The 21360-nt window shown below is 34.7% G+C and overlaps 8 protein-coding genes and 1 non-coding gene across 9 annotated transcripts; 3 read left to right on the top strand and 6 right to left on the bottom strand.

The window, feature by feature from the left end:
• Positions 1-207: 207 nt before the first annotated feature.
• On the bottom strand, positions 208-3462 carry CRM1 (exportin CRM1; the record flags this gene model as incomplete). The annotated part of the gene is made up of 1 exon (XM_003669751.1): positions 208-3462. One exon carries the CDS (start codon positions 3460-3462, stop codon positions 208-210), a length of 3255 nt encoding a protein of 1084 aa, XP_003669799.1.
• Positions 3463-3878: 416 nt separating this feature from the next.
• NDAI0Dtrna7G lies at positions 3879-3949 on the top strand. The gene has a single exon. It is a non-coding gene; the product is annotated as a tRNA-Gly (tRNA).
• A 226-nt stretch (positions 3950-4175) lies between these two features.
• CCH1 (calcium channel protein CCH1) lies at positions 4176-10184 on the bottom strand (the record flags this gene model as incomplete). Its single annotated transcript, XM_003669750.1, has 1 exon — positions 4176-10184. The coding sequence occupies one exon, from the start codon at positions 10182-10184 to the stop codon at positions 4176-4178; it is 6009 nt and encodes a 2002-aa protein (XP_003669798.1).
• Positions 10185-10509: 325 nt separating this feature from the next.
• On the top strand, positions 10510-12378 carry GPI1 (phosphatidylinositol N-acetylglucosaminyltransferase; the record flags this gene model as incomplete). Its single annotated transcript, XM_003669749.1, has 1 exon — positions 10510-12378. One exon carries the CDS (start codon positions 10510-10512, stop codon positions 12376-12378), a length of 1869 nt encoding a protein of 622 aa, XP_003669797.1.
• Positions 12379-12516: 138 nt separating this feature from the next.
• Positions 12517-12834, bottom strand: RSM27 (mitochondrial 37S ribosomal protein mS33; the record flags this gene model as incomplete). Its single annotated transcript, XM_003669748.1, has 1 exon — positions 12517-12834. One exon carries the CDS (start codon positions 12832-12834, stop codon positions 12517-12519), a length of 318 nt encoding a protein of 105 aa, XP_003669796.1.
• Positions 12835-13267: 433 nt separating this feature from the next.
• On the bottom strand, positions 13268-14471 carry RPS0A (40S ribosomal protein uS2; the record flags this gene model as incomplete). Its single annotated transcript, XM_003669747.1, has 2 exons — positions 13268-13921; positions 14382-14471. The coding sequence occupies 2 exons, from the start codon at positions 14469-14471 to the stop codon at positions 13268-13270; spliced, it is 744 nt and encodes a 247-aa protein (XP_003669795.1).
• A 1947-nt stretch (positions 14472-16418) lies between these two features.
• RTA1 (Rta1p) lies at positions 16419-17435 on the top strand (the record flags this gene model as incomplete). Its single annotated transcript, XM_003669746.1, has 1 exon — positions 16419-17435. The coding sequence occupies one exon, from the start codon at positions 16419-16421 to the stop codon at positions 17433-17435; it is 1017 nt and encodes a 338-aa protein (XP_003669794.1).
• Positions 17436-17551: 116 nt separating this feature from the next.
• SLI1 (N-acetyltransferase) lies at positions 17552-18964 on the bottom strand (the record flags this gene model as incomplete). Its single annotated transcript, XM_003669745.1, has 1 exon — positions 17552-18964. The coding sequence occupies one exon, from the start codon at positions 18962-18964 to the stop codon at positions 17552-17554; it is 1413 nt and encodes a 470-aa protein (XP_003669793.1).
• Positions 18965-19331: 367 nt separating this feature from the next.
• Positions 19332-20792, bottom strand: ZPR1 (zinc finger-containing protein ZPR1; the record flags this gene model as incomplete). The annotated part of the gene is made up of 1 exon (XM_003669744.1): positions 19332-20792. One exon carries the CDS (start codon positions 20790-20792, stop codon positions 19332-19334), a length of 1461 nt encoding a protein of 486 aa, XP_003669792.1.
• Positions 20793-21360: the final 568 nt, after the last annotated feature.

Genomic DNA, 21360 nt, shown 5'->3' with positions numbered 1-21360 from the left:
TCCTATATTAAACTATACATGATTAGTGAGATTTTAATTTTGGTTTTGTTTTTCATAGTTTAATGTTAATGAACTTTTATGTGTACGTTATACAATTTTTAAAATTGAAGTGCAGTTTGAAAATAAAAGGTTGATGCCAAAGTAGTAGGAATTGAAAAAGCGTATAGACTATAAGAAAAGATTTTAAGTATCACACTTTGTTGACTATTAATCTCCCAGTTCAGATGGTTTTAATAAACCACCAACCATAGCTGCCTTTTCTCTTTGTATCCTGTTCTGTTCTTGTAAAGCATTTTCCTTTTCTTCAGCAAACAAATAATCTGTTGGATCACCACCAATTTCTTTAATTTGAACCAAGAAATCTCTTAAGATACCATTGAATTTAGATAGATCACCATATTGCTTAGTTAGAGCACCTAAGAAATTAGTAATCTGTTCTCCCGTCAAATTAGGGAATGCATTACCTAACATATTGGCTAAATATTGATTCAAATAAACCTGATTAGATGTACCTTGAGGAGCGCTTGATTCATCATAGATTGGAACCTGTATCTTATTTTCATAAACCAATGATATCAATTTCATTAATAATAAACATTGTTTGGAAAATCCTGATTTATGATCAGAATCTGTTAACACATAAAATGTCTCACTAACAAATGTGAAATAAAAGTTTTTGTAAAATGAATTAGCAAATGGGGTATTACCCATTCTTTCAACATTTTTCACTAAATCTAAGGCAATTTGTAACCCGTTAACTTCGACATCCCTATTATTATGCTTAAATGCCCAACAAATTGCATCAATAAATAACTTAAATGCTGTGGGTGGCAGTTCCAAAAATGCACCGAATGATTTTTCATTAATGACTCTCAATAATTCATAGAATTCCACACGATGTTCTGGGTATTCAGTGAAATCTTTATTGATCATATTTAAGGTACATTCAAAGACACTTTGTAAAATCAAAATAACACCTTGTGGAATCATATGACCAACTTTACTAACCACTGTTGTCATACAGTTTAAGACTTCTGCATCTCTTGCATCTGGAACATTATTCAAATAGTCTTCTAAAACTGCGTTTAATAATGGATCAACAAGATCTTTAACAACTTCTTCCAAGTTCTTTGCTTGAGATATGTATGTTTCAATCAATTTTAAAATTTCCTTCTTAATTGTTCTCAACCCACGAACCTTTGGTGTCTTAGTAGCAATTAGTCCGTCTAATGCAACTTGCTCTGATATCATTGATGAAACAGCTCTATATAACTGCAACATATTGAAATAGATATGACCTAGTTGAGAATAGAAATCAGCACCCATAGAAGAACAAACAGCAACATTTGTCTTGATGATATTAGCTATAATTTTTACTGTTTCTGAATCTAATAATAATGCCGGATTTGCTGTAGATTGTTGTACTATAGCATCCCATGCCATATTTGGTAAAGCCATCAAATCACTTAATAATCTATTCTTTTCAGCAATATTTCTTTCCTCAGAAATGATTATACCACATGCTTTGTAAAAAGTATGAACTTGTTGAGGTTGTAAATCACTTGTCGTAGATTGAATATCTCTAATAATGGTTTGAATGAAAGGTTCTGTTTCACGAGGTTGTTGAACAACGAAATGATATTTACATTTTTGAACAATCTTAATAAAGGTATCACAGGCCATATCTTGAACACCTTCATGAGTTTCATGCATAAATTCAAACAATTTCAAGACAACAGTTTTCAAGAAATTCCAATGAGCCTTTAAGAAACGTGGATATTGACCAACAACATACATTATATCTGATGCAACAACAGCTTTATTATCTTTACCTCTCTTCTTTTCTGTCAAAGCTAATAAATCCTTAATAACTGTAACAACAAATCTTTTTTCAGTTTCTTCATTCATGGTACCAGAAATGGAACCAATGGCCCATGATAAAGTATTAATGTTATGCCATGACCATTCTGAGCCATCAATCTGTCTCGCCAATTTGTTAACCATAATTTGTTCAGTATCTTCAACATTCAAATGTGTCAAATAAACAAGAACTTCCCTTTCAGATTTATATAGTTGAATGGTATCAGATTCCTTGACGAATTCTCTTACAATTTCACCTTCATCGTTTTCTACAACAAGAACTTCTTCTGGTCTAACCATATTTTCTATAATGACCCATCTTAATTGTGAGCAAATATTTTCATAAATATGTTTTTTCAAAGGAAATCTTTTCAAAAAATCTGGGTTCATCGCACCAGCACCAGTAGAAATAGTTTGAGTCCCCACAGATAACTGCATTAAAGGATTTAATTCATTTAAGGGTAATTTTTGTACTTCATAAAATAAATCGGAAACTAAATTATTCCAATAGTCCAAAGTCATTTTGAATAATTCTCTTTCGTCAATCTTGGATAATTCAATCAAATATTGGTGAGCACTTAATAATAGCTCTCTTAGACTTTCATCACTTTCTAATAAATCCCTATGGTGAGTTAGATATGTGGTTAAAAACATTGCAAAATCTTGTAAGAATGATTGATCAGTACCATTAGCTGTTGCATAAGTTGATTTTAGATCTGTGCTGACCGGTATGACATGTAAAGCTATTTGTTGTAAAGTATTTTGGAAATAAAGGACAGTTTGTGTCTTCATGGCTGGGGCATTTGGTGGGATACGTAAACTTGATACTTCAGTTAGACATTTCAAAGTAATCGCTCTAATGTCACTAGAACCCAAAAATTTTGTACTTAACAATTCCAAAAGGTTTGTTTCGAAAATATACCTGTTGGGGATCCAATGTAAATATCTAAGTAAAGATTCTAATGCTGCAACAACCAAAGAGGGGGCTGAGCCTTGTTCTAGGACTTGGAAACATAATTTGAAGATTTGTTCGAATTCCTTAGCCATAGATGTTTTCAAATGCAATGCCTTAGCTTGAGTCATTTGTTCAGCAGAAAAATCGAAGACTTCCTCTGATAACAACTTTAAGATAACCATGTTATTTTGACAAACGTTTAAAGAAGAAGTGGAACTACTAATTAATTCAGGGATGAATTCAGGCCAATTTTGAGGCCATTCTTGTTTTAAAATTTGGACCAAAGTTAAATCTGATTTACTAATCAAATTTTTTTGAGTCTGAAATACCATATCATCCTGACACATGGTAATAATCATCCCAACAACGAAATTCCTGATACCAATTCTTTGCTCCGCGGGTAATAATTTCCATTTTGTACTAATAAGTTTATTTAAAATAGATAGTCCGATAAATTTTGCTTGCGGATTGTTCGAAAATTGTAAAATTTGATCAGCACGTTGCCAAGCATCTGGATGTTCTTGAAACTTGGTTAACACTTCTTGTGCTTGCTTTTGTTGGACACCAGAACCTTTGTAAAAGGTATCAACAACTTGATCTAATGCATTGATATCCAATTCTTTTGAAAAATCTAAGATTGCATCCATTTTTCTTTGCTATCTCTGGTTCTCCTAAATTATAGTGCGTAATATCTGTTTATTCAAACGGTGTGGTACAAGATAGCCTCCTGCTGCTATTCAATTAATAAGTAGGTTGGTGTTAAATCAAAATTCAATTAAAAACGCCAATCTTTTCAGTCAATCCTTGCGGTTAATAATCAGTAATCTCTACTAGGTAATGTATAACAATAGTATTCCTTGATATCTCCTCCCATTACCTCTCTTGTAGTTAACATTCGTTATAGTCAATTTGAAATCAGATCTTTTACGTACATAGTATAAAAATTACAAATTTGTACTGGGAAAAAAAATTGTTAAGGAAAAGAATGAGAGGAGGGTAATAAGGGCACATGCTGAGATCCCTTGGGGAAGTTCGTCAGAAATTCTAATTTTTCAAGAAACAAGCGCAGGTGGTTTAGTGGTAAAATCCAACGTTGCCATCGTTGGGCCCCGGGTTCGATTCCCGGCTTGCGCAATTATTTTTACTTATTTTTTAAATTGCGTTTATTTATACGTTTTGAATAAAGTAAATAACTTTCTAAGAGTCGTTGATACGATTAATTCGCTGTTCATCAACTAATTTTTGTCGATCGACGTAAACAAACCGTCAATATCACACATCAAAAATAAATGGTATTGTTCTATAAAGTTTTAGTCTATAAAGAGAGTATTATATATTGTAGTTATTAATGTTTGGGGTATCAAATATCATCAGCTTCATGTTCTTCTGAGGTTGATAGATTCTCAAATGGGTTGTGGCTATGTTCTGCATTCCTAGGTGACCACATAAAATTGTTGACACCAAAATCCATCCTTGGTGTAGTCAAAGGCGGTAAGACGTTTTGATTAACTTCTTCTGAGCTGTCCGGGAAGTTTACCTCAGAGATCTGATCGACTGGCGTTACTCTAGTTAATAGATGATTTTCATTATTAGCACCATGATTCTTTCTGAAACGGTATTTCCATCTCGTAACGACCATGTCTAAAACATCCACATTACGTCGATTATCCAAATACTTATCAACTTTACCCATCGTGTACAAATAACGAACATAATGATCAATACCAAGACATTCTCTTGGATTATATGCAGTGTATAATGGGATTTGCTGGAGTAAGTTTGAAAACTTCAGAGCTCCTCTATAAGCATTGGTATAATAAACTTCTTGAACGAATCTCCGGTACTGTAATCTTCTTTGTAACACCTTACCTTTATCCAGAGTTGACAATTCCTTGTTCAGTCCTTCGAGATCTACCTTAACATCATACGGATCATTCGGATTCACCTCCATATAATTAGCTACTAAGTTTTTAATGGTCAATCTTCCTTCCCAAATTGTGAAAGATAATGGACCATCAAAAGAATGCATTAATCGCGGCAAATAACTAAAGTCCAACTCACCCGTACCATCCGAATCATATTTTGCCCATGCTTCAACAAACTTCCTGATCTCCGAACGATTAATCTCCGATTTAGCACCACCACCTCTGTAAACGTAACTAAAATTACCAATAATCAAAGTAATGAACATATTCATGAAAATGTACATGGAAAGTACATTCCAAGACATTAGTAGAATGTAGGCATACGTGAGTGACCCGCAATCACTGTTGCCAACATCGTTAACGTAACAATAAGGTTCAAGTACTGTCAAATCATCCATTATATAGTTCCAACCTTCTCCGAAACTACATCTGAACAAAGCAATCAAACTTTTGATCACTGTTCTAAAATTCAAATTATCTGTTGTGTTTGGACCTAATCTTGTGAGGCCAAAAATTTGATTCAATGCAATTGCGTAAACCAAAAATAAAATCGCCCATGTATAAGTCAAGGAAAGGATTGGTGGTAAACTTGCCATCGCTGTTTCAATTAATTCACTCAGCATATCATTTTGAGGAATGAGGAATAGAAAGAATATTAGATGGAAAACTTCCTTCATATTATGAAACCAAACCCAGATATATGGTACGCTAAACCCAATGATGGTTAAAACAAAAGAATCCATCAAAATAATAAGTCTTATTATGTTCCATTTTTGCTTGATATACAGGTGGAGGCCTTCGCCACAAAGACGTAGTAATTCTTGTATTAGAAATATCGTTGTTGAAATCATAAAATATATCGTATCAGCAGAAGTTTTGGTTGTTGACTTAGTATACCTCTTTGTTAGTAGCATCAAGATATGTACATACAATACAATCTGGAGGAACATTGCGTAATAAAAGTTGGTCTTTTCAACGGCTATTCTATAACAAAATTTTCTAAAGTTGGATATTTCAAGAAGATTAGGGATGGCTTTTGGTTTAACTTGGGTTAGTAGTTTCAAGGATTCAAGCCATGATTTTTCTTCGATGGTATAGTATGCTTGGCCTGTTGTTTTGGCATGATTGGTGATGATAAATGAAACAAACAAATTGAGGATAAATACCATACTTAAGAAATTGAACAGAACCAAAAAAGCTGCACTACTCGCTGAAGAAAAAGCTGATGGGATGGAACCTACACCTGTACTATTCATGATATCTTCCAAAAGATCTACCCATCCTTCTAGAGAGATAATTTCGTAGAGTGATCTGAAAGCACTTCCAAAGGAATCAAAATACAAATGCGGTTGCTGGTAGACTCTTGGCATCATAATATCCCATTGAAAAACTTCTTCTGTGTATTCATTAAAACATGAATTTAGACCCATCGAAGAATCATTACATTTCCCTAAGCGCCCTCTAAACAGATTCAGACCCCATACAGTAAAAGGAAACAATAAGCTAAATGATATTAGGCCTGCTTCACCAATCTTTTTGATACCGTCAAACATAACCAGCGTAAAAGTTTGTCTAGCGGTTGTACTGATTGTCAAACATCTCAAAGCTCTTAACGCTGTCAACCCTTTGAAAATACGCGAAACATTACCTTCATTGTGCAAATAAGAAACGAGGTTAATTATTAGCGAAACTAAAACCAAGAAATCAATTAAATTCCATGGATTTCTTATATATGCATTAGGAGAGTATAGCCAACCATCGGCAACGGTCTTTACCATAAACTCAAATAGGAATACAAAAATGAAAGCACAATCCAAAGATGTATCCCAACTCCATACGTTCATATGATGATCTCTTCGATATATTGGTGTCACATAACAGGAACAAACAACTAGCAAAACAGTAACAATAGCATAAAGAAAGACAAATACGTCCCTTTCTAAATGATGAAAATATCTTCTTTTACTGTATAAATCTGTTTCATCTTCATAGAATCGGATACCATCGGTTCTTTTGCCTGTACTTGGAGGTACTAGGCGTTGGCAAAACTTTCTAAATCTATGTCTAGGTGGGAAGATGAAGTAGGAATAATTGAAAGCAGGATGCATTCTTAAATATGCAAGTTTCTCATCTTCAAATTCGTTCAATTCAAGAACATATGTTTTCCCATTAGTGTCATTCACTTCAGTGAAGACTACCTCTGGCTTTTTATAGAATGGATTATCTGAATATAGTCTAATCTTTTTAAATGGAATATATGCTATGAGTTTCCTACACCAAAAGAAAACCGTGTTTAGTGGTGCATCTTCTTGTGATTCCTTAAGTTCTTTCGCTAATTCATCCATATTCTGAGCAATATTCATGATTGCTGTACCTCGAATCAAAAATTGTTTAAAATCGCTTGTTTCTTGTGGTGAAGTTCGAGAGAAAAATTTCTTTCTTATCCTAGTGATTAATGTTGCATGTGTATATTCTTGAATCTTTTGTGGGTATACGTACTTTAGGTAATGTTTAATTTGTAGAGGTCTTTTTTGGTCTTCATCAATTTCCAAACTTTGTGATATCAAAGCAATGAAAATATTCAAAACAACAGAATTGGAGAGAATAAACCATATAATGAGCAACACTGAGCAGAAGAACGCTGATGAAATGTTAGGAGAATATTGCTGCAAAGCATAAAGTATATCAGTCCAATTTTCCGTGGACCCAATGACAAACAAAGATAAAAATGAATTTGGCAATGATGTCATTCCCAGTAAATTATCCTGCATGGCATCCAATGGAATCACTCCTTCGAAATATAATGCCATGATGATAGAGGAAAGGAAAGTGAGGGAAAAGTAAAATGAAGACAAGTTCCATATCATAATACCATTTTTTAAAACTTGTTTCCATAATTTCTTGACAAACGGAAAGGAGAGAATGACTCTATAAAATCTGGAGATTTGGAAAATTGAAAGCCAATAATATACACGTCCTAATCGTTTATCAGCGGCTAAGCATGATGTGATTAATGTTACGATAGAAATAACGAAATCATAAACATAACTTGTATTAGTCAGAAACTTCCATATGTTAGGGAAATGGCAAAGCAATCGAAACATAGATTCCAGAAAAAGTACGATTGAAATTGCTCTGTCAACTTTGGCGAAATATAGAAGAGAGTCAGCGGTGGTGGTGGCATCAATACAAGATCGCATAATTAAATCAGTAAGAATGAGAACGACCATAGTCCACTCAATTTTTCTGTAATAGCGAAGACTTCTGCTGGCCCAATTGGGGAATTTGGTCTGAGCAGCCTTTACTTGAAAATATTTCCAATAACCCTTAATGAATCGAACTGGCATACTTTCATAAGAAGGTGCTACCAGTTTTTTCCTTTTGAATTTTTCGTTAGCTAATTCGAATGAAGAAACTAAGACGGCAATAAGTAAATTCATCATCCATATTGTTAGAACGAAAATAGAGAATAAGAAGAAAAGGCAAGCTGCCATTTCATCTGAATCCATTGTATAGTACATCAAATCCGTAAATGTATTGGCACTCATAATAATGAAAACCATTTCCATAGAGTTGACAATGTTATCGAAGCTTATTCTTCCGTTATATGGATTAGAATTAGAAATACATTGAGAATACTGGGGACAGAGAAACCCTTTTGAGATAGGACCTGGCGATCCATCAGCAAATACATATGGCATTCTAGCCTTTGTTACAGGTTCAAGATAACCACCACAAAATTGATTACTATATTGGTATGTGTCAGTTGGGTTTTCCGGATTAATCCAAACACATTGTCTTCTGAAGGAACCTTTAAAAGTCTGTACACCAAGTATGCCGAAAAAGGCCCAGAAATAAACCAACATAAAACCTACGTTAATCAATTGGCGAATACCATGTTTTACCCCCCTCAAAATCGATGACAAACCTGTATCTGTATTTACTAAGCGTAATATTCTCAAGACCGAAAGTGGTTTGAAAACTCGTATACCAACTCTCTTGTCATAACCTCTTATGGATAAGAAGATACCGAGCCAAAAAGAAAATGACGATACTAGATCGATTCTATTCCATGATGAACGCGCAAATGCCCGTGGAGAATAGAATAACTTTTCTTCTTGCTCAAATTCTTCTTTTGTTAAGGAGCTTTTTAGATGATGCTTTTTTGATTTGGCCTTTTCCTCCAAATTAAGAAGTTTGGGCGGGATGAAAAAATCTATAATATTTGAACCGTATTTCTTCCTCAAGTGCTTGTATGATTTCCAAAACCCAATACGATTAACTATCGTTCTGTAATTTCGACCTTGTGCATCAAACATTTGAGAATCATCCCAAAATCCAAACGCCAGAATTTTTGTAATATCATTAACTGTGAAATAAGCAAATAATGTGAGTATCACGTAATCCGACCAATTCGTTAATATATAGAAAAAATCAACATTGCGAGGGTTATACGTTCTGTATGATAAAAGGATGGTGAAGAACAATAGTAGTAAGAAATAGGCAGTTTTGTACCTTCGGTCTGTATGGAATCTAGCCAACCGAATTCTAATGGGATTGGTTGGAGGAATCATAGCAATCGAATTACCATATAGTTTTAGTGTCTTAAGGATAGGTTTATTTAGTGGTTGTTCAAAATCTGGTAAAGGTAATGAAATAGTGGATACTGCAATATCATTCTCTTTAAACGATGTATCCAATTCTTTCGATCCAATATCGTCTACAAATATTGAACCATCTCCATATACTCCAGCTGAGTTGGGTGTTCTACTTGGCCCCTCTTCTGGTGTTTGTTCATTGTTATAAGACCATTTACCTGATACACGTAGTTCATCATGACCGTTTTGTGAAGTGGTATCGACAGTGGCAGGCTTCTTCGGCGATACCTGCGGCAGCCAGGTCAAACCTTTTTCATCTATGGCATTTCTAAATTCTTTCTCCAAATCTTCAAATTCGTCCATATCCTCAGGAGCGATTAATGATAAGACTTTGGCAGATCTTGGCGGTGCATCTGGGTTACTACTGGAAGCAGATGGCCGCCTATTAGATCTTTCACTTGGTAGTGGGCTTCGAAGTCGTTCATCTTTGGTTCCTATATTTTGCAAAGTTGGAAATGCAGAATGGATATTTGGTGAGATGCCATCAGATTGGATACTTATCTGAGAATCAGAATTAGTACGCAATGATAGTTTTGGATGTTTTCTTGTATCCTTATTGTAGCCAATATGAGTCCTAAAGATTTTAGCCATCTTTGATTCTAACTGTGTACTACTGCCCTCTAATGTTTCATCTGATTGGTTGTGTGGGGGTATGATATTCAGTTGGGGTATTATTATTGGTTTAGGAGCGTCTTGTCCATTATGATTAGTTTGATCATCAGGGTCTCGAAAAATGTCTTGTGCTTCAGATGGCTCAGTAAAAGCCCTGCTCCTTCTGCCATCCATAATAAACAAATTAACAAGATTTGGGTATTAAATCTCTGCAACAGAATAACCGTTATAGCCACGACAATCTAGACAGTGAATTTTCTTTATTGTAGTTTATCTTTATCTGCATATGCTCTTCTATTTTTATATACCAAGTACCATTTTTAATGGTTATTTTTGGCTACTAAATTTTTCAGCGGCGATACTGAATATGCAAGTGAAAAATCGTTGAAAGTAAATCAAACAAAATTGGTTTTCCAAATACCACGAAAAGAGAAGTTCTTCGATTATAGTATCCAGTATGAAGGATGCCTGACAATTATAAGCTTATTCATTGCAAGAAATGAGTAACTACGTTTTTTGGCCTAGAGAATTGAGGGACAAAGAGAAGCGGTATGAAAGTAATGAAAGTATTGTGGCTCTGGCAATATCTTTAGAAGGTGCAAACACTGTAGTTCTCGATGTACTTCCGCAAGAACTGTTTCTCCATGATATTAATCTTAAATCACCATATTCGTTGGTTGCTATTAGACCTAAAGGGAGTAATATGTGGGTCTTCGAAGATGAAGATTCATTCATAATAGAATTCCTTGCACCGCCATTAAAATCAATGCGGTTCTTTTCTTTGGAACCTATACCTCTGATATTACCAGAGAAAGAAACCACAGATGAAAATTTACTACCTTTAGCTGCTGACAACTTTCAGCTTCTTTCCAACCATATCAGGTATCATACTACGGATTCCCGTCTGAGAGCAACTTTACGCTTAATTAACCTTTTCCATAAACATGTACAAGAACTCAAGGATCTATACCCGACTTTATTCACCAATGAAACAATTGCCTTAGATTATACTAAGGTAGATTATATGTACACTTGGTATACATCCACAGGCTTACATCGATTTATAGGCTGTACTTTTCTTTATGTTAGTGTATGCATATGCCAAACCGCTAAGTTAGTTTCCAACTCACTTAGTACGTTGTCTATTCCTTTAGTCGATATCTCTGCAACAGCCCGCCAGATAGATCTAAGGTGCCAACAGTTATGTTATTTCCCATTACAATACGTGCAAATCAAGAACAAGATTTCATCATTGTGGTCGAAAGAGCATCCAAGTAATGCTTCAGAGAAGACAGATATTTTAAAAGAAGATCTCCCTAGTCAATATTATCCAGAATATATTCGATTTTTTAACACGATATGGCTGATTCTTAACGATATTTCGTTTGGTCTGATTTTAGCAGCAATAATAGGTCAATATTTTGACTTTATTATCTCCATGTTCCATTTCGTTGTTCATTTTTTCATCAATAATATCCTAATAAAGGGGTCAAAAACTCTTGCTAACAATCCGTTTGGTGTAAAATTGAATGAAGAACTTGGGGTTTTCTTAAGTGACATATTTCTTTGGATTATCTCTTTCTTTTACGAATCCTTTATTGAGCCTATAACGCGAGAAAACAATTTAGGAATATTCCTAAAGATTACCATACAAGTAACTTGTTGCATTGGCTGTTCGTTCGGTATTTCGATGATAGTTGATTTCTTTTCCATATTGTTCCTTCCGATTTATATTTTTTACCATATCAGCAGGAAATTATATCATTGGGACTTAAGTATAATGTTGAGTTTATTTTATCTTTTCTGTGGGAAAAAAAATAATGTACTGCGTGACAGAATTGATCATAATTATTTTCAATTAGACCAAATGTTAGTTGGTACTGTTTTGTTTATTATATTATTGTTTTTGACCCCAACTGTTTTGGCCTTTTACGTATTCTACACATTTTTACAGATGACGGTAGTTTCAGTTGAGATCGGGTTAGAATCACTAATTGCATTGATTAATCATTTCCCATTGTTTGTTTTGATGTTGAGGTTGAAAGATCCGAAAAGAATTCCAGGCGGTATTTCAATTGTTAAGAAGGTGACTGATATACATACTAATGAAGCCTATGTTTTACAATTACAAAATAGTCCTATTAAAATTGGTACGATGTTTAAGCCCTATTCTGCGCTAATGACTCAAATGAAGATCAATTATTTTTCCGTAGGTACTGTTAAGAAAATTGCAGGAGGTTTACCAATCATGATGAATAGAAACAAGCTTTACTATATACTGTATTCTTCTTTGCCTAAGACATCTCCATCTATTCTTGAATTATATTTACCATTGAAAGATGCATTGGTAGGGAAGCAACAAGAATAGGTAAACTCATACGAGAGGTTTATAACGAATATCGATTAATCAATAAAAAGATCGTAACATAGAATATATATTATACATAAGGCTTTTTTTACATGCTCTTCTTTATTTAGAAAAATAAAAAAGTATTAATTAGGCAGTTTATTTCTTACCTTTCCCTTTAACATCACCTTTTTTTGTCTTCTTAGGGGCACCTTTACCACGACGTTTCTTTGCTTCAATTTTCGCCAATCTATAATTTTCTTCTGGATCTGTGAATTGAAAGTTCGGATAGAGCGTTTTCAAATGTTTGAATTTCAATACATCGGGATTCCCATAATAACTAGCTATTGCTGGACCTTTAAGTCGTTGAGAAAGAATCTTGGCCCCTGTTCTTGCTCCCGTGGGATTGAAGTTTTCGTCAAATATTTTTGCAGATAACTCCGCAACTTTTAATAACCGAGCCTTCAAAACTGGCATCGTCTCTGTTTATTAGTAGAGTCTCTTGGACACTTCTGTGGCAACGTGTGAAATAACTGCTCACCTTTTCTTGAAATACCGCCATGTTTTTAGTTGTAGTCTAATTCAGGTTTTGAAGTCCTATTTCGAGGATCTATCGCGCCAGCGCTCTTCCTAAAAAAACTTGAAATTCAGTTGAGAAACAATATTAATAAGAGATTAACATTAGGTTAGACTATAAGAACACAACGTTGAGCGCAGAGAAATGTGTTCATGTGCCTTAAAAGTGTAAACCATTACCACATGTAAATCCATTTCAGTATGTTTCCCTTGGAAAGGACTCATTACTTAAATTAAGATTTAAATTCATAATAAAGAATCAGTTTTTTTTATATTTTAATAAAACATTATATTATACTAATATACTAATGTAAATATTACTTAATTACCCAGTCTACGGCGTCGGCATTTCTTCAGCCCATTCGGAAGCACCAGCTTGTTCTTCAGTGGCTTCTTCTTTAACTTCTTCTTCACCAGCTTCTTCAGTAGCTTCTTCAGTAGTTTGTTCAGCTTCTTCTGGGTTTCTGTAGAAGTATAAATCTGGCATGATAGACCATGGTTGAGTTCTGTCAGTCAAAGCACCTCTTAGTCTCAAGACTTCTCTAGCTAATAAGTACCAGATTAAACCAATAGAGTGTCTACCTCTGTTATTACATGGGATAGCAACATCAACGTATTCAGATGGGGAATCCAAATCAGTCAAAGCGATAACTGGGACGTTAACGTAAGAAGCTTCCTTGATGGCTTGAGCATCGGATCTTGGGTCAGTAACGATAACTAATCTTGGTTCCTTGAAAGAACGGGTGATATAGTTAGTGAAGTTACCTGGGGTGAATCTACCAGCAATTGGGGTAGCACCAGTATGAGCAGCGTACTTCAAGACAGCTCTTTGACCATAAGTTCTGGAGGAGATGGCAACGACATCTTCTGGGTTTGGAATGGCAGCAATGATTCTGGCAGCCAATACCAATTTTTCCCAAGTCTTACCAACGTTGATAACATTAACACCATCTGGTCTGGTGTTGAAAACGTATGGTTCTTGGTGAACCTATAAATAAATAATGAAAAATGGAAACGTTAGTAAACATAAATTCTTGATATTTTTTTCTTGTGAATTAAGTCAATTAATGGATAGTTATATCAGGGGATATATATCACATCGATGGTATCATTTTCTTGTTTTTCTACAGGGCACAGTTTGTTTTGGATTCTCGGTGTTTTGATACGTCTTTCTCTTACCGCAGTATTTCCTCCACTTCTTTCCGTTATATTCCTATCATATTTCAAACGTTAAGTGGAGTGATTTTATGTTGAGATATATTCTGGTGGTGATTTTGTATCTTCTCTCATTTTTACGTTTTGCTATTATTCAGCTCATATTTTGTTCTGTCACGTTGAATGTCTAATATTTCTCATTATTATCAATATTATTATATATTATTGGCCATAGTCATTAATATCACAAATTGATTCAGTTCTTTATTTTTTGATAACATGTATTAACATACTTGAACGTTTCTGGCACCTAAATGAGTGTTAGCAGCCAACAAAAGTTGGGCATCTTCTGGGGTCAAGTCAAAAGTAGCTGGTAAGGACATTTTGCTATCAATTTTTTATGCTATCTCTTCTTGTACTTGAACTATTAAAGATTTCACTATGTACGCTACATATACTCTACTTATTTTGCTATTATCGTAATTTTTCAAACCCACTAGCTAGCTGGTCTGAGCCCAACTACGCATACTACTACACTGCCTAGGCCGAAGATTCGGTAATTCCTCGACAGAACCTCTAAGTACATTCAACATCAATCATTGTAATGCTAGGCAGAAAGTAGGTAAGTTCCCCTGCCTAAGCTGGGTTAACGGTTTCCCTACTCCAGGCGGATGTCTAACTATCCCGAGGAAGGATCGCAACGGGGACCTACGACTTGCGATGTAAACGAGGAAATATGGGGGGGGAGGGCCTATCTACGGATTACGCTCTTCGGTGATGAGTTTAATGTTCCAGAAATTGGGCCCGACGCATTTAGTCCATAGTTCATTCCTGAAAAAAATAAACATAAAATATGCACGGATGTCCTGACAACATGTCTGGGTGTAAGTACACTGCCTCTTTCAATATTTTTTGACTGATCGTCCCTTAAATATCTGTATACGAAATTAGACTGCGCCAATATTCTAGAGTGCTTGTGTTGTGCATAAGCAAGCAAGCAAGTAAAGGAAAATAAATCCGGTAAATGTGAGCACCCGGGTGTGACAGGTGTTGGTGTCCTTGCCCTCTTTATGTAAACATATGGAGGATAAATGATATGAAAAGTTGCTCTCGAAATAAAAGTTTGCGCCGAGTACTATTCAATATTCAATAGTTTTCAGGTTAAAGGGTTCTGGAAGAATATATTTCGACGAAAAGCCTTTTTTTGCTTTTCAGAAAGCATACTGTAGACTACAACAATTTAGTGGCAAAACAGTACTCTTATTTGTGTACAGAAATTTACTGACGCTGCGTTGTTACGTATGAAAATCGCCCCACAAATAACCGTAGCTATTTTTCTAAATATGAACGGGGCAAAAGCTTATCAAGTCTGTTAACCCTCCCTTGTTGACCGTCAAAAAAATATTCTATAAAACAATGTTACAAGATGCCTTTTCTTTTAGTACGTACGTACTTATAGATTCTCACTCCGTCCAAGTATAGAAACAGGAAACCAAAGTGACTAACCTACACGTATTGATGTAAAAAGTTTGGAGTTATCTCTATAATTTGAAATGGCTTCACATAAGGAGATTTTATATTGCGATCAGCCTGTAGAGCCTATTGACTTCGTACTGTTACTTCCAACCAAATGGCCGAAAACGTGGAAAAACCTGCTTTTTCTGATGTAGGCCCTATAAATGTTTCCGAGTTTTAATGATAATCACTCAGTTAGTATTCTCCGATCCTATCGTACTGCTAAAGTTATAAGTCGGACCCTATAATGTTCTAATAATATGAATATATCTTATCTTAGGTTTAATTACCGACCTATACTTTCCTCTTCTTGCCTCTCCCCCCCCCCACTCTGAGATTTTACCCTAATTTATATAATCTAATGAAGTTATGTACTGACAGTTTGAGACGTAAAACAAGTAAAAGATGCACGTACAGGTATTTTTTAGTAACAAAAGAAATTGCGCCCCTCTACACAAAGGTGTAGGACCCGTACAAAGGTGTCTCGCAGAGAGGCGGAGACTTTTGGCTGAGCTCGTAACCTTCGACTATTTACTTGAAGTAGATTACTTCGTATGTTTGTATTATTTTTTTAGACTCTCGAAGGCTTATAATGTTGCATAGAATATTTGAATCTAATTGTAGCTAGGAATAGGGAATAAGGACTAGCATATTGGTGCTTACAGAAAAGATTTTTTAAATTCAAATATTATTTATACTGAGCCTGTATTACATAGTCGTTATTCTTGAGTTCTTTACTGTATAATATTTATCATGGAACTATAGCAAACACATCACATTGCAAAGCACGACAAATAAGAGCAATTTTATTCACAATGGTAGACACAACTGCGAACACCAATGACGATTCTGATTTCCAACTTTATCGTTACAACCCGAGTATGGGTGCTGCCATCTTATTCATCATTTTATTTGCTATATCCAGTGTGGCTATTATCATCTTTATTTCAGAAAGAGCATTGAAGGCAAAGAATAAACTTCGTTCATGGAAAAAAATATCAGATAATGCGGAAACTGCATTGAGGTTTTATAAAATCAGCAAACTATATGGTGCCTATATTCCACTTATTGTAGGCTGTATCGTAGAACTAATTGGGTATATTGGTAGAGCTATCTCCGGTAACGATAAAGAAGCTTTAGGTCCATATATCATGCAAAGTGTGTTATTATTAATTGCTCCTACATTATACGCTGCAACCATTTATATGCTCTTTGGTAGAATGGCACATTTACTGTTTGCTGAAAGTCTTATGATTATGCCCGCAAGATTCAATACCTTGATCTTCGTCTTAGGAGATATTGCGAGTTTGTTTATGCAAGCCGCTGGTGGTGGTTTAATGGCAAGTGCAGATTCAGCCAAATCAGGATCTAATTTAGTTACTGCTGGTTTGTTTGTTCAAATCGCATTCTTTGGGTTATTTATCATTAATGAATTCCTATTTATTTTCAGAGTTGGAAAACTTCCAAATCCAATTCAATCTAGGTGCGCCAGTTGGAAATCCTTAAATATGGTACTCATAGTTAATAGTTTTCTGATTTTGATTAGATCTATTGTCAGAGCAATTGAATTTATTGAAGGTTTTGATGGTTTTATCGCTTCACATGAATGGTACTTATATGTTTTTGATAGTTTACCAATGTATGCCCTTACCGTTATATCCATTGCAACTCTGAAATGGAATAATATCTTCAGAATTCAAGAGGAGTCTGTCAATGCACAAATACATGTTGGTCCCTTACTCCAGCCGGTCGGAAGCACCGATTATGTTCTATCCAATCACAAATCTGAAACGAAGGGATTCAAAGAAAGTGAGTACGAGCAATATAATTAATTGGAGCATTTCCAATACTGTACACTACATAATATTATATATCATACTTCGACTACGTAGGTATATTTATTGTCGGCATTAAAAGAAACCTATATTCATAAAACATTGTCGAGTTTTCAAAAATTGTTCTTGATGTAATCCCAACAAGGTTCAAATTCTTGTGCTATATCTTTTGGATAACTGAGACTACAACGGAGGCCACCAATTGGTGTTGAAATGACACTGCAAGTAAATATATCCGACATTCCTTGTGGTTCATTAAATACTGCATCTTTGATGAAATAGGAGGAGGATTCCATACAGCTACCTTTGAATGATTGAAACCCAAGATTCGTGACTTCAAATGTAGATGCAGGACCATTACTGCTAAATTCTATTTTCTTTTTCACGAACTCTTCACAATTTATACCATCCAACAATTTAATATTGTTGATGATATCACTTATACCAACTGTTGTGTTCTTCGTAATAAATTGTTGGACATCTCTAGCAATGTCCCATATACCAGAATCACTATTTATAGGATGTTCGAAATCCATACTTCCAACAAAATTACCTAGTTGCAGCATTTCTTCTGGAGTATTTACTTGGTTAGCACAGATATTCCTTGTATTGATCGGTATCGACACTTTTAGCAAGTTACCAGTATAAGACTCCTGTGTAACGTTTCGTAAAGCAATTATAATTATCGCGACAATATATGAGGTTAATGATACCGCATTCGTTTTACAGTTCTTCAATATAGTTTCCAGTTTCCCTGGTGCCATCTTGATCAATTTTTGAGTATTATCATTCCTAACCTTAAAACTGGTAACCCCATCTTTAGGATATTGTGACAAAAATCCTTCTGGGAATTTGTAACCTTTAAACTCGAATAAATTGCTATTCGGTGAGATAATTGCTTGAGGATACCAATTGAAAAGTTTAGTGGCTATAAATGACTTTACCTTCCAAGCTATTGGAACAGGCCATATATCATATGGGTGTTGTGATGCTACCAACGTTCCCTCATGATTTTCTTCTGGGATATATAATGGTACGGTCACATCAATGTTCTCAATTTCAGATGACTTATTTAACTTTTCCATAAAAGTTTCCCAAATTTTAACAGCAGATATACCGTCAAATAAAGCGTGGTCAAGTAATAAAATAAATGTATTCAATGAAGGGACGACAAGGATTTTCCATAATGGCCTATCGTTTCTATAATGGAAGTTATATGTTTGAAAAATGGAGTTTATTTCCTTTTCCTCGAATTTTTCCCAAGCTACAAATTCAACAACATCTTCGAATTCAATTGGTGTTTTCTTTATGTCTTCGACGTATAAGTACTCATCTTCCTTATTTTTAGTTATGTTTTGATGTAGTTGAGGGTAAGTTGCAATTGTATCTTGTAGCGCTTTATATAGCTGTTTCTTTGCTGGCAAGGCATTCAGCAGAAGTGCCAAATAGAAACAGGAATGGAGGTTCACTTCACTTCTATGATAGAAGAAATTTTCTAAAGATGATAATTCTCTCGGGTTCATCATTATAATGCAAGCTGTATAACTAGTTTCGATCGAGAGTCGTAAACTTCTATTTTTTGCTCGTTTTTCATCTGTCCTTATGAAACAATGGGCTTATAGTTGATTTCTGTATTTTTTATCTTACATAATAATGAGTCCTGTTCAATTAAGCGGCTAGGTGTTCCGAGTATTGAACAAGTTATTAAGAATACAGCACCTCCAGGTTAGAAAGAATCTGGACGTTGATCTGTAGAAAAAACGCATGAACTATAGATATTGCAAAGCTGGAATTAAATTATATCTTCTAATATACACGATTTTATAATCAGGTTGAAAATTAAATGTTGTTATACAAATATGTCTATATAAAGTATTCATGATGCATATCTATCTATTGATCAACTTTTATGTCAGATAACCCTAATTCATCATTTTGCTCTTTTGTTCTTTCATAATCTTCGATTGTCATATTTGGGTCAGCATCTGGAGCATAAACATTTTGAATATAAGAACCAGCTAATGGATCGACCATTATTACTGTGAATTTAACTTTACCCGCTATAGCTTCTTTTAATCTACCGAAGAATGATACCCAACGTTCTTTGGTGGCTTCATCCATGGAGTCAGAAGTTTGACTAAAAACACGAGATTCCAATTCATCATAAACTTGTTTCAAAATCCCTTCCAAAGTGGTAAATCTACCACCAAGTGTACCTTCTTGAATATCTAAATGTAATTCTGGGACGGTCATGGAACATGTTTCAGATTTTAAGATATCACGGGACAAATCGGCTGGATCATCACAATATAAAGTAATTTTTCTACCTTTTTCTGGAATGGCACCACCAGTTTTAACTTCATTTGATTTATAACCACAATGATCACAAACAGTGGACATTAAGATGACTTCTTTAAAATGAGGAATATTAACTGGTTTCATATGAGTTTCACATTCAGTAGTACATGAAGGACATGAAGATCTAAAAGTTTGAACTTCATTACTGAAATTTTCAATATCAGTTGCATCTGATAAAAATTCTGTATCACCTGTACCTATCTTAACTGATTCAGGTTTATTTCTTTCACGTTTAGATAATTCAGCTAGTTTAGCCCTACGACGTTGTTCATATTGATCTTCAGTCAAGATACCAACTTGAACATTTTGTTCATCTGATCTCACATATTGTGTAGAAGACCACTTATGTTGGGGTTCACCTGGTTTATATTCAATCCAAGAGTTCCCAGCTGGATCATCCAATATGAATGTCAATGGGACAGTGTTTGGTTCACAATTAATATAAGACCTCACTTTCTTAATAACTGCATCAATTTGGTTATACAAATTTTCATCAATCTTCTTTCTCATTTCCTGATCACTTTGTAAATCATCAATCATTTCCGATAATAACCCTTCTACTGTGGTCAACTGACCTCTCTTTGGTGGGATTTCAATATCTAATTCAACAAATTTACATGAAGCAGTTTCAGATTTAATAACTTCTCTGTTAAAATCTTCTTTACATTCCACTTTCAAAAGGTATTTAGCCCCCTTTTCTTGAATAGTAGAAGCAGGTTGAATTTCAGAATTTTTTAATCCACAATGAGGACATTCAAATGACATTAATACAACTTCTCTGAAGTATGGGATGGAGGTCAATAATAATCTCGTAGTACCATTTTTATGACAATTCATACAAAGGGATTCGATTTCTTGAACAGGGTGGCCCATAGCATCTTCAGCACCTGTTGCTGTGACACCATCGTCTGGTGCGGTGGTTTCATCTTGGATTTCTTGAGCGGCTTCACCGACTGTTTGGAATAAAGTGTCTTCCTTCTTTTCTTGTTCAGACATTGGTTTTTTTTCTCTGTTGTTGCTACTGATTTTTTACTATAATATGAAAGAATATGAACCTCTCACTAAGGGGGAACTACAAAGTATTGAAAATTAAATTACGTTGTTAAATTCAAAATCGATCCTTGAAGCTTTTATTCAAAATTTAATTTCTATGTCATCCATCGAACAAGGTTGACATTTTTTTTCTCGAATTTTTCAGTAAATTTTTCTAGCCCTAAGGAACCCTATTGTTTCTGGGCGGTCCTTGAAGATTCTGGAAGCGTTCTCGAGGCAAACACATAGGTAGGAACAGAGCTGTGTTTCATCACGATTGAAGTTTATGATGAAAATGAAAAATGGATCTGCCAGGATCTCTGTATTCCAGACGTAAGGGTCGCTTGTTGCTCTCCATTCATCATATAATATTGAGTTTAATCATGTAGTAGGTGTAAGGTGAATTCTATATATAAGGTAATACTTTTCATACAAAACTATACATACGATAATTGTAAAGAGAAAGTTTAAGAGTATCAACAACTTTTCTTTTCTAACTGGAATTATGACATCAAGTTCAGTTAAGCATCAA

This window comes from Naumovozyma dairenensis, chromosome 4, assembly GCF_000227115.2.
Source record: "Naumovozyma dairenensis CBS 421 chromosome 4, complete genome".
Lineage (NCBI taxonomy): Eukaryota > Fungi > Ascomycota > Saccharomycetes > Saccharomycetales > Saccharomycetaceae > Naumovozyma > Naumovozyma dairenensis.
The sequence above is the reverse complement of the archived record's forward strand: the minus strand, read 5'-3'. Positions and strand labels throughout refer to the sequence as shown.